Source organism: Leuciscus leuciscus (assembly GCF_965113295.1).
Source record: "Leuciscus leuciscus genome assembly, chromosome: 2".
NCBI lineage: Eukaryota > Metazoa > Chordata > Actinopteri > Cypriniformes > Leuciscidae > Leuciscus > Leuciscus leuciscus.
Genome location: NC_138726.1, coordinates 12828415 through 12845093, shown reverse-complemented (window position 1 = coordinate 12845093; position 16679 = coordinate 12828415). Strand labels below are relative to the sequence as shown.

General features: G+C 37.2%; 1 protein-coding gene across 1 annotated transcript in view; it reads left to right on the top strand.

The window, feature by feature from the left end:
* The first annotated feature begins 1735 nt into the window (after positions 1-1735).
* rph3ab (rabphilin 3A homolog (mouse), b) overlaps positions 1736-16679 on the top strand; it is a 32834-nt gene continuing 17890 nt past the window's right edge. Inside the window, exons 1-9 of the mRNA XM_082152194.1 lie at positions 1736-1956; positions 5308-5470; positions 5804-5933; positions 6679-6762; positions 6845-6995; positions 10240-10425; positions 10989-11174; positions 12387-12466; positions 14338-14412. Coding sequence (XP_082008320.1) covers positions 5325-5470; positions 5804-5933; positions 6679-6762; positions 6845-6995; positions 10240-10425; positions 10989-11174; positions 12387-12466; positions 14338-14412 — 1038 coding nt within the window. The 5' untranslated portion in view covers positions 1736-1956; positions 5308-5324. The remainder of the gene's footprint in view (positions 1957-5307; positions 5471-5803; positions 5934-6678; positions 6763-6844; positions 6996-10239; positions 10426-10988; positions 11175-12386; positions 12467-14337; positions 14413-16679) is intronic.

Below are 16679 nucleotides of genomic sequence, written 5' to 3'. Positions count from 1 at the left end.
AATTAGTTGTGTTTGTAATAACCAACAATAACAATAAAATTCAATAATAATTATCAACATTCTTCAAAATATTCCACACTTTTATGTTCCACACACAGAAAGAAAGTCATACCGGTTTTGAACGACTTGGGGGGTGAGTAAATGATGATAGAATTTTAATTTTTTGAAAATTCTTAAAGAGAAAAAAAACTAAAAAAACATGGGAGCATCAGAGTTAGAAAAATGTTGAGTTCTCTTCTAAAACCTTAGAGGAGACAAATGTGAGAGGGTAGAGTATTTTTTTCAGGAGGAAACTCTGAGAAGAGGAGACTTCAGCAAACATCTACATTTGAAATTTATGCTAATTTCCGTCAAGGACAAACTTTTGTGGTGTTAAAGAGATCTCATTTCTGATCTTTCTTTTCTCTGTGTTGGATCATGCATACACATTCTTTCATTGGTGTAAGCATGTCGGCCAAAGCATGAATTGAACAGAATGCTTAAAAACTGCTTTTCATTTCATAGCACACTTAAACTAAAAATGCCACTATATCTTGCATGATGTTAATCTTCTCCTGTGCAGAAAGCCAATGAAATGGTTCCATGTCATCAGGTTTCCCCATCACAAAAAAACAAACAAAAAAACAACATTGTACAGGACAGCATCCATTCCTTGTTTTGCACGGAGCTCTCAGAAGCATCCGTGCAAGGATAAAATACTCAAGAACAGCTTTTCCCACAGGCCTCCAAGCTATAATCAAAAGATCTGGCTGAAGATTCTCCCCATCATTGTGCAAGATGCTGCAAGAAGTGACTAATTCTGCTCTCTTTAGCTGTTAACTTAAAAAAATGTTGTGCATTATTTTATTGTAGACATTAAGGAGGGTTAGCTGAGTGAAACTGTTCTGAAGACAAATCCCAGCTAACAGGGGACGTTCTCCAGAAGCTCCCTATAATGTTCTGGCAAGGTTGTCTTAAAGTTATGAACAAACATTCTTCCAGTAACATTTGTTCAAAGTTATCTGGTCTTTAATAATGACCTCAAAACGTTAGCACATAATACATTGTTCATGGAATGAAAATTATTTTTTTCTAAAACATTTTAATTGGATGTTCACCTAACGTTTTTTAAAGGTTAGCCTACTATTTTTTTTTTTTTTAATTCAGAGAACATAAAAAAAATAAAAAAAAACACTCCATAATGTTTGCAAAATTGACCAAAAAAATTAATAATCTTCTATCATAATTTACTCACCCTCAAGTTTTTCCAAACCTATGCGAGTTTCTTTCTTCTGTTGAACACGAAGATATTTTGAAGTGTCGGTCGGTAACCAAACTTCCACAGTAGTTTATTATTTTTATTTTTTTATGCTATGGAAGTCAATGGTGCCCACAACGGTTTAGTTACAAACATTCTTCAAAATACATTTGTTAATGTTCAGCAGAAGAAAGAAATTCATACAGGGTTGGAACAACTTGAGGGTGAGTAAATTATGACATAATTTTCATTCTTAGGTGAACTTTAACGTTCGCATAACCATGAAAAAAAAAAAAAAAAAACCTTTTTAAAACGTGTTTTAAAACTTTCCAGAGAACATTCAGAAATAATATTTTCATAACTTAATGGGAACGTTAGGCAAACGTTCTACAGCCTATGGCATAGTCTATTTTTTGTTAGCTGGGACATATCTTTCTCTTCTCAACACATTTGTCAGTACTGGGGTTTCCACCGCAAGGCATCACGGGCGTTAAAATAAGTAAAGAGAGCTCCATGCAAAGCTTAGAAGCGTCTGCTGAAAAGAAAATCAGGAAAAGAGTAGCCTATGTGGATTTTGATGTGCACAAGCGTTTTTAATGCCTCTGATTTAGACCCGCTCTCTTCTCTATGCGCAGCCGCTGATTCCTCTCACTACTGACCGCACTATAGTCCGCATTGTTTGCAGTCGCCTTCCTTCAAGAGTGGGCGGTTATTATCAGGTAAGGATATCAAGACATTTTCGAAATTATATTTTTCTCACTTAGCTCTATTTCAGACATGTTGAAACAATGACAGCATTTTCTAATCGACAAACATGCACATTATGTGCATTTGGGTCTCACCTAAATCCTGATGACTTTTTGGCGATTTATTTAATACAAAAAATCCTGCATGACAAAAATGCAATGGTATCTTTTGATTTTACATGGATGAGATGGCAATTGAGCTATATTACCGCCGGTGAAGTCTGTACGAATGTATTCTGCCCACAGTCATCCGTAACCATAGGCTATATACAATTATATCGACATGATGGCTGAACAATGGTTTGCGGTAAAAATGTGAATTTATGTAAGAAAATAGCTTTCTATCGATGGATGCGTATCCTGTCTGACTGTAAGAACCTACATGCTTTTGTATTCTATAAGATGCGCGTAAGGTGTGTCATCTCGATGCGGGTTTGCTTCTGTTTTACGTTGTGAGATGCAGGTGCTTTCACTCGAAGCAGCTCTAATGGTAATAAAGACATGATCCGCGAGCGCTTCGACTCCTATTGCGCAGCAAGGCAGCAGTCAATTTTCCCTCGTGCATTTTAGGGAATTAAATTAATACTACTATACCATCGTTCCCCCCTCCTCCCCCTCAATGGGAGTAGGCTATATGACCAGGCACTTGCTTTCAGGCGTCTCCAAATAAGTGTTTTCTGTATGATTTTTGCTGATATGACCTAGACTTATCGCATTTTATATTTAGTCATTCTGCTTGTTTGCGGTGGAGTTTTAAAATAATATTCTCTGAATCAATCTGCTTATTTTCTATGTTTGAGAATGATAATTTAAGTATTTTCCTTACAGTAACACTCAATGTGCACAGAAGGCGTGGATTATTGCAGTCAAATGACTATACAAAAATATAGGCTACTGCTGTAGTTTGATGAGATAATTTGACTGCTATGAATTATAAATGCGAGTTATCTTTAGTAATGTACTTACCTTTTCTCAAAATAAACTTTATGTTGTACATTTCCAGGAAAATGATCAGGAAATAGCATGGTAAATGATTTATAAGATGCATTAATGAGGCATAGAGCAGTGATGTGGAAAGACATGAGGAAAGGGTATTAAATATGTAGGCTATGTTTAGACATGGATTGATTTATTGATTCATTGCGTTCAGACCAAGTAAAGTTGTTACATTGTTGGCTTTTTAGATTGATTCATTGCGTAGAGGGTAGACCGAGTAAAGTTTTTTTTTTTTTGCTTTTTGCTGGAATGCATAATGGTGTCCTGCTATGCTGTCTATATAAATTATAAATTATATTATAAGTCCATATAATAATAAGAATAATAAAATAAAATGAGCTAAATTAGATATTAAACCAACATGTACAATATACAATGAACAATATATTTGCAGGAAAGTGGACTATGCTCTTGACATTTTCCAAATATAGGGAGAGCATGCTAATGTGAATAGGTTAAAAAAAAAATTGTGAGAGGTGAAATATAGTGTTACTGTTATAACTGATCTCAGTTTGAAGATAATTATTTTTTAAGAACAAAAACTGTTTAGAGTTTTAATGAGATCTAAGTCTAGACTTAGTCTACATTAGTGCAGATTACCTTATATTACCTTAGATTACCGCATGTTTTCTTACTCATATCTGAATAGCTCTCTGATAAACTGGGTATAATAAAGCAAAGACAAATTTCACCTTATTACACTTTAGTATAACTCCTTATGTTTTGTCAAAATAAATTACTTTTTATTTTATTTTTATTGAAAATATGAAAAGTCTGGACTGGGCTTATTAGGTAGGCTACATATACTACAACACTATATGGCATTTTTAGCATCCATTACAAAAATATTTTTCATCTTAAACTAAAAAAAAATTGAGTTACAGCCCAAAACGCATTCGCCTTTGTTGTAGTGCCCTCTATTGGTCGTGTGGAATGAGTCTTTGCACCTGAGTATCCAGTAGCACCATCATCCCACCAAGTTTCAAGTCTCTAGCTCTTCTTAAAATTGTCAATGAGGCTCCGCACCTCTGCACATTTCGTAATTCTCCCACATCTAGCACATCTGATTCAACTCATCTGCAGAGACTTCAAGACCTGAGCTGCATTCCGATTCACAGGGTCCCTGCGCAGTGCTCACTGCTCCCTACTCACTGCGCAGGCGATATCTGCTGTGATTCTCTTCACTTGACAAAATGTGTTCATTCAAAAACCCTGCAATGTCATCACACAGATGAAATTTGAGTCTGCATACAGTATTAGAGGAGTTTGAGTTAGGATTAAATAAATATAAAGTAAATATAATTCTTCTGTAAATAAAAATACTCAGTGCTTCTCAAAAAAAATTACAATCTGGTTTTAAAGAACAATTTCAATGTTTTAATTAGCTGTGTGTGTTTTGCATTGGATTAGATTTTGGTGTGTTTGTTTATTTGGTGGTTTTATGTACTTCTTTGTAATTTTTTGTTTTGTTTTTGTGTTGAAAAGATACAGTATCTCAACAGGACCTTCCTGGTTAAATAAATAAATAAATGGAAATAAATTACCATGCTCTCACTCACACGCACACGCACGCACGCACGCACGCACGCACGCACACACACACACACACACACACACACACACATCCATGTGCCTTATTTAAATATTTATTATAAATGGAATGAGTAGCCTATAATGTGTCATATTGTCACAGTTGTGTTCTGTTTAGTTTGTTTTCATTGGACTTGTCATCACGTCACCTGTGGTCTTCAGTCATTATCAGTTCATCTGTATCACCTGGATTAGTTAATCATCATCATCATCTACATCACCTGTGTTCAGTTAATCAGTGTTCATCTGTGTTAGTATTTAAGTTCCTTCAGTTCAGTCAGTCTTGGTCTGTTACCTGTTGTACTAAGTGTCTGTGAGTATTCTGTCTGTTTGTACCAGATGGAATTTATATTAAGTAAAAGTTTGTATTGGAGCCTTTTGCCTCTTCGCCACCTTCAGCCTACACCACACTGTGACACATAATCGAGAGCCCTAAACTGAATTAGTGTACTTGCGATGTTACTATGAAAATACATGTGACAGGCATGGTGAATGATGTATTTACTGTATGCAATTTTCCCAAAAAAACAAAAAAACATCCCAACAGCTTTAAAATATAAAACATTATTATAGGTTTATTAAGGTGTGCCTGGGTAAAGTGAAGACAAGATGGATTTTTGCACTCATTTAAATTGCAAACAATTCCCAATTAAAACTGCTGAGTTGCCAATTTATTTTTCACAGTACTTTTTGATTATTTCATCATCTTCATCACTGTTATTCATTTTTGTGTCACAGTTTCCAGTGATTTCACAATGACAGATGCTGTGATGGGCACAAAGGGTGTCCACGTGAAGTCTGGGCCTCTTGGCGCTGAGCTGACTGATGAAGAGAAGGAGATCATCAACAGCGTAATTGTCCGGGCAGAAAAGATGGAGGCAATGGAGCAAGAGAGGATTGGGTAAGAAAGAGTTCATTGATGAACAGCAAAACATTGTTGTCACTGCCACCTTGTGAATTATACATTAAGGTTCAACAAGGCCTTCGGTTGAATACTTTCAATGTGAACAGTTTAGTTTTTATCATGTGTGGATAGCCTGAGGAAAATCTAAAGTGTGATAGATTTAATATATGATGTGAGAAGCATGTATATTGCTTTAAATAAATGTTTGATTATTGTACATACTCAAAATGATAGATACAGCAAAACATGCAGCCTATTTTTATGTTATATTTATATGCTGACCAATACATATGTATGCAGTTGACATGTGAATACTGTTATTTATGATAGACGTCTGGTGAATCGTCTGGACACCATGAAAAAAGCAGTTTGTGGGGATGGAGTGTCACGCTGTCTTTTATGTGGCGAGCAGCTGGGTGCAGGAGGTGATAGATCAGTGGTCTGTGAGGACTGTAAAAAGGTGAGAAACTAATCAAAATAATAATTATTTAAATTAAACCTCATATTTAAATCATTTGAATTCTAATGGGATTGTATATACTGTTTTTGTACATGCAAAATCCTAAATAACTAACAGCAAGTAGAGCAACACATTTTTGTTAAAGTCACCATTAATTCAAATTTGACTTTTTTAAAATAGAATATTGCAGTATTTATTTTAAATTATCCATCCCTCTTTAATTAAAATCTCTTCTCTTCTCTTCTCTTCTCTTCTCTTCTCTTCTCTTCTCTTCTCTTCTCTTCTCTTCTCTTCTCTTCTCTTCTCTTCTCTTCTCTTCTCTTCTCTTCTCTTCTCTTCTCTTCTCTTCTCTTCTCTTCTCTTCTCTTCTCTTCTCTTCTCTTCTGCGTTCTACCTGTCACTCACATGAGATCGACCAATAGCAAACCACAACTATCCAGTCAATTCCCATTTTTGATGAACAAAATCAAGTCCCGCCGTTCATTCTTTCTTATTCGAGAAGCCGTTTCACTCTGACTTTGTCACAATAGGGAAGAATTAGTCTTTCGAAATTTCTTTTTCATGGCAACTTCAATGCAATACAGGAGGATTCTAAAACATTAAATAACATTTTGAATAGTTAGAACTACAGAAGTTTTATTCTTCTAGTTCTATTCTTTTTGTTCTACAGTTGTTAACTGTTTTAATGAAATGCATGTTACTTCTAGTCTGTTTTTCTAAAACTATGTCCTGTTATTCCCATCAGAACATGTGCACCAAGTGTGGAGTGCAGACTAACACTCGGCCACGGTCTGTATGGCTCTGCAAAATCTGTGGTGAACAAAGAGAGGTGAGGGAAATAACAATATCATAAGGAAGTAATCTAGAGTACAACTGTCTGTAAATGTTGGTTGCATATTTTTCCATGAAAGGTATGGAAACGATCTGGAGCCTGGTTCTTCAAAGGTCTCCCTAAGCAGTTCTTACCCTCACCTATGCCCGTTTCCAGACCTAAAGATCCCAGTCCTCGGCAGACCCCTGCAACACCTCCAGTAACTAAGAAATCTCAAGCACCGGTCACAGGTGAGGTGGACAAGCTGAGATTTCTGTATCAACAAAATCCATCTTTGCAGTGGCCTTTAGATTTATCTACACAGTCTTTTAATGCAGCTGAGAAGTGATATGAATAAATTTACACGGCTGTTACAATTGCATAACTAATGTTATAAGGTTAATATTTTAATTTCAATATTTTGGATATAGAAATAAAAAATGATGTGAAAAATTAAAAATTGAAATATGAAAAATAAATAAATACTTTTAAATATGAAACTAAAATAACCAGGCGGCAAGTGACTGTCTCAATGAGTGAGTCATTGATTCAGTCGATTCATTAAAAAAACTGATTCGCTCAGGAGTGAAGCAAGTGACTGTGTTTATGAGTGGGTCACTTAATCATTGACTCAATTCGTTCAAAAATTCTGATTCATTCAGTAAGAAAACACAGCTGTTGCTCGGAGATGCCAATTTGTTTAGAACTACACTGTATGGACAAAAGTATTGGGACACCTGACCATTACACCAAAACATTTTGGGAATACAGACACTCAACATGTTACAAGATATTTTTGAGATGTCTATGATACAGCAGGCCAATAAGATTTTATTGGACCCTTCACATGTGTTGTATCCAGAGTATGTGTTGATGAACTCTGGTAGGAGATACAGGGTCCCGATATGCAAGCATAATCACTACAAACATTCGTTTGTTCCATTGTTGACAAAATTGATCGATCAAACAACTCCAGTGATACAACTGCATGTATTGTTGGCGGATTAGAGGTAATATAAAGATAGGAGTTGCATGCTTTTTTATTTTTTTATTTTTTTTTTTAGGGAAGAGTGTTTTATGTGGAATGGACATTAATGTTTGAATGATGTATGTTTTTGGTGGCTTGATGTTGCAGCAGTTCTCTTTTCCAAAACAAATTTCTCCTACGGGAGACAATAAACAGTACCTTGACCTTGAAAAGGGACAGTAATGACATTGCATTCTAAATACATAGACAATATGGAGTTGGTCCCCCACCCCCCGATTTGGGAGCGTTTCTGTGGGAATTTTTGCCCATTCATCCAGTAGAGCATTTGTGAGGTCAGGAACTGATGTTGGATGAGAAAGCCTGGCAATCTCCATTCCAGTCCCTTCCAGGGCTCTGTGTGGGCCAGCCAATTTCTTCCACACCTAACTCATCCATCCATGTCTTTATGGACCTTGCCTTGTGCACTGGGGCACAGTCATGCTGGAATAGAAAAATGCCTTTCCCAAACTGTTCCAACAAATTTGGAAGCATAGTGTTGTCCAAAATGTCTTGTATTACAACGCTTGCCTTTCACTGGAAGTAAGGGACCTAGCCCAACCCCTGAAAAACAGTGCTGCACCATTATCCCTCCACCACCAAACATTACAGTTGGCACAATGCAGTCAAGTAGGTAACATTCTCCTGGCATCCTCCAAACCCAGACTCGCCCATCACACTGCAAATTTTTTTCCCACTGCTTCAGAGTCCAGTGGTGGCGTCCTTTACACCACTCCATCCAAGCTTGGCATTGTAATTGGGGACATGAGGCTTGCATGCAGCTGTTTGGCCATGGAAACCCATTCCATAAAGCTCCCGCCGCACAGTTTTTGTGCTGATAATAATGCCAGTGGCTCAGATATGGAATCAGCAGAGAGTTGGCAACTTTTACACACCATGTGCTGCAGCACTCGTTGACCCTGCTCGCTAACTTTTGGTTAGTGATGTGACGTTCGGCACCGAGGCTTCGTAGCTTGTGTAAAAAAAAAACTAAACATCTCACATTGAAGCAGTGTATCGGAGCTTAATTCGTTTTGCCATAACCACGTGATCTGTGACGTCCGAAGCTTCGTTTCCACACACAGTCATGTGACTGCTTCGTATTCAGATTCAAATTTTTTATTTTATTTTTTTGATTTATATATGCCTACATGAGCCTTGCCTAACAACTCATACGATTAGGACTGAAGCTAAAGTTTGTGAATAAGGCTGCATTTGTTGATCAAGGCAGATTCATAAGAATTGTTTCTGTACAAGTTCATTTGTCTGATTTATACATTTTTTTCTTCAGAAATTCATTCATAGAGTTGTTTGTTCATACATTGTGTAAGAACTACATCAACACTAACACATGAATTATGAGGATTAATTTTATTGCTTAGTGGTTGGATGGGTCTTCTGGGACAGAAAGGCAGCTTTTCCACCTTTTGACCACAAGATGTCGTTAGTGTGGAACGTGTTGAAAAGCTTTGAGTAATGAGGGGGAAAGCCCTGGTGCTTCACAAAGCTTCATTTCACCATCACTACTTTTGGTCTTTCACTTCTTGGCTGAGTTGCTGCTGTTCCTAAATGCCTCCACTTTCCAAAAATACCACTTACAGTTGACCGATGAATGTCTAGCAGGGATGAAATTTCATTAACTGACTTATTGCTAAGGTGGCATCCTATTACAGTATCACACTTGAATCCACTGAGCTCTTCAGAACAAACCTTTTTTTCACTAATGTTTGTAAATGCAGACTGCATGGCCAGGTGCTTGATTTTATACACCTGTGGCAATGGGTCTGATTGAAACACCTGAATTCAAGAATTAGAAGGTGTGTCCCAATACTTTTGTCCGTATAGTGTATTTTCATTGGCGAAATAAAGCAAAAAAGATTGAAATGTACATTTTTTTTTAAATCACTTCACTTGTGTTTGTTGTATAAATGTTTTTGTATAAAACAATTGTTCTGATATTTGGAAAAATAGCAGTCTTGCTCATGTGATGTTTCTTAACTATATATATTTATTAGGGGAATTTTTGCTCCAATATCTCAAATTTGTTGCATTTTTGCACCAAGTCCTTGTTAATTTCCGAACCCGTTTCTGATAATCCAAATGTAATATTTTCAGTTAATTTACCAACAACCGCAGCTCATGTTAACCTGTTTCACAAACATAATTACAAAAAAACAATCTCTGAACTTTTTCCACGCTTGCTCTGTTGACTGAAGTCATGAAAACCAGCCAATTGTATTGTACTCATATTCATGAGGTTCAATCAGGTCACTTGCATCGGTGCACCTAAATGTTTTTTTCACAGTCGCACACAGTAATTTTCAGTCTCAAATGCGACTGAAATGGTCGCAATGTAGAGCCCTGAAATGTGACTTGACTTTTGAAATGTTACTGTGTGAAATAAATGCAGCTACATCAGTGCTTCTCAAATGTATACTGCTGAATGTGTATGTTTGTTGTATATGCTCCAGAACCAACAACGGATCCACCAATCACCCAAAAACCACCCGTGGCTCCAAAACCTGCTTATCTTAAAAGTCAGAGTTACTCCGAAGCAGATGGAGAGTCTGCAAGCCCCCAGAATACTCCAGTGATGATGAAAAAGACTGTGAATGTCCATGCTGCCAGACCAAACTCATCCAGCACATTCCAGCCAGGTAAGAACAAACATTGACTTTAACCCCCTTAGCTGTTCTAAATTCATTGCAAATGATGGCTTCACTGTGTTTACCTGGCAAGGTTTCATAAAATAAATACACAGACACAAATGTAATGCTATTGATAAAAAAATATAATTCTTCCGCCAAGCAATGTAGTTCTTCTGATGCGGAATGGTTGCCAAGCAACACACAGATGCAGTAGCACAGTAATACTGATGTAATGCAGTCGGTCACAGGTGTATGTTTGTAGAGAAATTTACAACGCCTTCGAATGCGGCTCAAACAATCATAATCAAGGACATACTTAAGTGTGTTAAGAAACAGTCATGAAAGTGTTCTCTCTTTAAGTTAATTAAATTGCCTTTTTTCATTACATTTTCATTACAAAAAAATATACTTTTGGGATTTGAAGTACAATACAATGCACATTCAATACATATAAACACGTCTTTTTCACAAGGGTAGCAACATGTTAAACAACAAATAGTCTTTAAACAACTACTCAAGGAGTATTTATTAATATGCTTGAAAGAATCTAAAGAGAATTGTATCCCTACCAGTTGCTCAGGAGGCAGAGAGAGGAGCCTACCAAACCATTAGCAATGCATCTAATGTTCAGGAAAGAGCTCATCCTGCAGAGAGGGAGGAGCAAAAGTCTGCTGTCATCCCTCGACCCGGCCAGCATCAGGCGGCTCCCTCAGTGGACGACGAGGAAGAGGCCAACAGCTATGACTCAGATGAAGCAAGTAAGCAGATTTTCACTGACGACTTGTTCTTCCTGGTCTCTGTCTGGAAGAAACATATTTTAAAATTATGATACATCAAATCATTGTGAGACTGTTGCTGTCCATTTTCTCATTTTTGGTGGAAAGAGGCCTTTGTGGATTTTGTTATAGGAAGTTAATAATAATCACCTGTTGGATTTATTATATCCTCATATTAATCACTAAGTGTGTGTAGCACCAGAAATAATTAAGCAGAGTTTATAACTAATGCAGAATGTGTCGATCTATGTCTAACTTTAATTTTAAGTTGTGTCATTGGTATAGGATTCTGTGGAAGTCAATTGAGAATGTTGCTGCACCTTTATGTGCTTGAAATTATTTTTACCGAGACTTCTGTTGGATTTGCCAAAACAGCTTGTCTTTACACCATTAGATGTCGCTGTTGCATTAAAATTTAAATATTGTGTGTGTGTGTTCATGTTTTTCTATCCTGGTGAGGACTTCAACCTGATTAGACACACACTCACAGGGACTCGTGTCACCATGTCTCCATAACCTGAATACACACACACTCACAGGGACTCGTGTCACCATGTCTCCATAAGGAAACAATCTTATAAATCATACAGAATGAGATTTTTGGAAAATGTAAAAGTGCAGAAAGTTTTGTGTGATGTGTAAGTTTAGGGGTAGGGTTAGTGTAAGGAGATAGAATATACAGTTTGTACAGTATAAAAACCATTACGTCTATGGAGGGTCCCCACAAAGATAGCAAACCAGACGTGTGTGTGTGTGTATAGGTTTGGCTATACTTGAGAGGGCCAAATGTCCTCACATGTATAATATTATGACAACCGACTAGTGAGGACATGTTACTGATCCTCACTAGTTAAAAATGCTCATAAATCAGCCAAAACATGTTTTATTTAAATCTAGTGTTGTGCACGTTTCTGTGATTGGTATAGGTTTAGGGGTATGGGGTTGGGCTTGGAGATTACCTCATATCATTAACCTGATATAAAATCAGTGGGGGTCTATGCAATGTCCTTACTAATATGGTGAAACAAATGCGTGTGTGTTTGCGCGCGCATTTCAATCAAATGAAATGCAACAGGAAAAAGGCAGCACAATTATTTATGGCATACACTTAAATGTTGACCTGTGAGATTTTCCTCATGCATTCAAACCTAATGAAATGCTTGTGTCTAATGCAATATATTTTGTTTGTTTCAGCAACTCTGGGAGCTCTGGAGTTCACTTTACTATATGACCAAGGGAACAGCAGCCTCCATTGCAACATTATTAAAGCAAAGGTATTTTCAGTATTTTCATATATTAATATTAAGTCAAATTATTGCACACAAACAAAAAGAACTATAAAATTCATGTGGGTTAATTATGTTGTAATATTATTGTGATTGTTATCATCATGCAGCAGTAATTCCGGACCTTGAATGTGATTGCCTGAGCAGTATTGTGCTGATATATATATATATAGTCTTGTACTAGCCTGGAAATCCAGACCTAAATCTAAAAGATTAATGGTCTGGCGTCGACTAATGAAGATCGGCAAGCTCGAAGGGCGGCACCAAGCATGCATTTGAAAATCTCACTGCACGCAATTGGGTAACACTACGACCAATCACAACAAGTTATCGCTTAGCTACCAGCGGAGCTAACTGGTAGATTAGACTCTTACCGTATCCGGTAGGGGTGTAACGATACGCGTATTCGTATCGAACCGTTCGGTACGAGGCTTTCGGTTCGGTTTTCGGTACGCATTACGTACCGAACGGTTCGTTGGACCATTTTTTTCTGCCGACCAAAATTTCGTTATTTCAAATGAAGGCGCGTCGCGGGTGGCAAGCGCGCTCATAGAGGCTGGCGCGACCACAACATCAACTGGCAAATGCAATGTAAGGAACGAAACTGAGCTACTCTTATTGTGTTTGTGTGGACCGTTTATCAGTTTTGACATGTGAAGCGGGACTCGCCTGATCAAGCAACACCACACAGCGCTAAGAGATCCAGACCAGTAAAGAAAGCATTTGAATTTCAAATGCTTTTTGAATTCGCCACTGAAGTAATAACATCGCTGCGAGATCTAGTGAGAAGCATGCACATTTCTCTGTTATTAACGGATCAAACAGCGCTGACGTGGAAACCAGGAAGAAACATCGTGCCATGAATGAACTGGCCGGTGTCCACAGATCAGCAACATTCACCGTGGAATGGTTTTGCTGTAGTAACACTAACTGCAAGGTATGGAAGTTTGGCAGGAATAGTGGGCTAATGCTTTCAAGTAACATTACGTCTGTTTTATTTTGACATTATGAATACAATTGCTGCCCTCAAATGATAATCTGAACTAAAATAAACCTTTGTTTAACTAGCCTACTACTACAATATTACATTTCATTTTGTCCAAGGAGCTGTTTTGTTTTATATGCTCATACGAAGAGTCAAGTATAGCTCCATTACTGCTCAGTAAAAAAAGCAACAATTTTTTTATTAAAAAATCATACTTTATGATGTTAGTTTCATTAAATAAAAGAATAATAAAAAATAAAAAAATAATTCAAGGAAATTTCTCTGGCATTTATTTATTTTTGCTGTAGCCTATGGAAAACGTACCGAACCGTGACACAAGTGTATCGTATCGAACCGAACCGTGAATTTTGTGAACCGTTACACCCCTAGTATCCGGTCGGCATAAAAGCAAAAACGCCCTTCTTGCAAAGGAATGATTCGAGCGCCGTCTTCTATTCCTCTTTTAGAGAAAAAGGTCTAAATCTTTAATTGTAGCGGCCAAAGCCGTTTCAAACAAATGGTGTTCATCCATAGCCATCTTGCAATGTTTACTAATGACTTCGACGTCGCAGCGCTGTCGTCATCTCGCCTCTGGCCCGCCTATATCAGATAACCCGATGTGATTGGTGCAGCTCAGATAGAGGGGCATATTTAATGAGCATCATTATTCGACACCAGAGTAACTCGCTGAGCAAATTCAACTTGTGCTCTCGCGAGAACTCTGGATTACCAGGGTAGTCTTGTACTGGGGCTTTTCACTGTTTGCTTATATATTTACGAGTCTTAACAGACCAGAATGACAATCTTGATCAGAATTTGAAATGTTATATCAGTAATATTGCACTGTGCTTGATTTTTTTTTGTTTTTTTGTAGGGTTTAAAGCCAATGGATTCAAATGGACTGGCAGATCCATATATTAAGCTTCATCTACTGCCAGGTGCAAGTAAGGTGAGATGGTGGGCTTTTTAATGTGCTGCTTGTAGCCCTTTACCTTTGCAATTGGTATTCTCAAATATTAATAATTTTGAACCATGTCTGTATTGTTTATTAAAGTAATAGAAGAGTACTTACAGTATATTACTAAAGTTACAGAATTTGTCTGGTGTTCATTATTTAAATTATATTTAAAACATTCTAATACTATAGAGGCAGGTCTCACCAAGCAGGTTTAAGAAGCTACCTTGTTAAGTTTGATTGTAGTTGGACCAGTCGTTTTTTGGTACTTTTTTATTATTATTGTGTTCATTTTCAAGTTAAATGTTGAGAACAACATGCTAGTCTACAAACGCTAAATGCATTAACCACGAGCAATTATATTTGAACAATAATATTAAACTTAATATTTAAATTAATATAAATATAAAGAATAATACAAATAAGGGTAACGCATTATTCCAAGTCCACTTTCGACATTCTATTAACTATAAGTATCTTTGCAACCACATGTCAACTACCAGTCATTAGAGTATTAGTAGACTGTCTGCGTAATATATCTGCTAAAGATTTATTTTGATGCTCAACAGACATTCTACTGACTATAAGTAACTATAAAAGTACTAAACATGTTAACTTCAACTAACCCTAATCTAACAGTCTACTAATACTCTGAGTTATTTGACATGTAGTTGCAAATTAATGAGTTAGTTGACATGTGGTTGCAAAGTTCCTATAGTTCGTATAATTGTCACAAACTCAGTCACTTCACACTACATTTCCCATAACCCCTTCTGGCTCACACCTGCACACATTTCACATCATCCACACCTGCCATCATTCACCCTCATCAGCTCCACTCCATATAAGCCTGCTTCACACACTCATCAGCGTCTGGTCTTGTGGTTCAACACTGAACTTCTATCTGAATACCTACCTGTGCATCAAACTGTCCCATCATTTGTCTTCTGTGTGTCATTGTCTGCCAGTCTTCAGTCCTCCAGCCAATTCTCTTCACTCCCTGCAAAAGATAAGACTATCATTTATATACCAGTATCACTATCATGATCTGAAATCCAGAGACTCACCTGCTAAATTCCTTTGTGTCATTCAATATTGCATCGGTTCATATTTTGCCTGTGTTTGCTATCTTCTGTTCTGTGACAATAATGTCATAAGTGGACTATTGAAATAAAGTGTAACCTAAATAGGCTTTATAGCTGTTATTGTCTATAAAAATTATTGGCAGTGTTATAAATTTAGTTTTGCAAAGTTTGCGGCTTTAGTTGTTGTGGTGCTGATTCACATTGTTTCTAGATTATTGTGCAGAGTGATGAGATTCATTTGAAATAATTGCAAAAAGCTTCATTGGCCAACACAACCCAAATTTCACTGTTTTTTGGCCCTGACACAAAATGACCAGCTAGCATAATTTTACTAATCATATATCATCTGCATATGAATTATAAGAGCAGACTGATTGCTATAAAAGGAAGAATGAAGTGCTTTCACTTATGTTCTTCTGTTAGCAATTGTTACCTCCCAAGAAAGACGCTTTGCGTCAAAATGGCCTGACATGCAAGGAAATTGCTGCAAAGAATATTGCACCTGTAAAAGAACCATTTACCGGATCATTAAGAACTTCAATGAGAGAATTTCAACTGCAGTGAAGAAGGCTTCAGGATGTCCCAGAGTGTCCAGCAAGGACCAGGACTGTCCCCTCATTAGGATTCAGCTTCAGTATTGTCACTACCAGTGCAGAGCTTGCTCAGTATTGGCAGCAGATGGTTTCGAGTGCTTCTGCATGCACAGTCTTGTGGCTTTTGGACAATGGCCGGGTTTCAAGAAGGGCAGCAAAGAAGTCACTTTTCTCCAGGAAAAACATCAAGGATAGACTGAAATCCTGCAGGGAGTACAAGGATTGGACAACAGAAGACTAATGCAAAGTTCTTTTCTCTGATGAAGCTACCTTCTAACTGTTTGGTACATCTTCAAAAATCAATTGTCCAGAGAAGAAAAGGTGAACGCTACGTGTCATGCTAACAGTGAAAGCATTGAGACCATCCATGTGTGGGGTTGCTTTTTTATCCAAGGGGGTGGGCTCTCCAAATTCTTCCCAAAAACTCTGAAAGGAATAAAGAATGGTATCAAAACGTCCTACAAGTGCAACCTCTCTCATTGATCCAGGAGCAATTTGGTGATGATCCCTGCATTTTCCAACATGATGGAGCAAGGGAAGTGTGATAATGAAGTGAATTTGAGATCATTACATTGAAATCTTG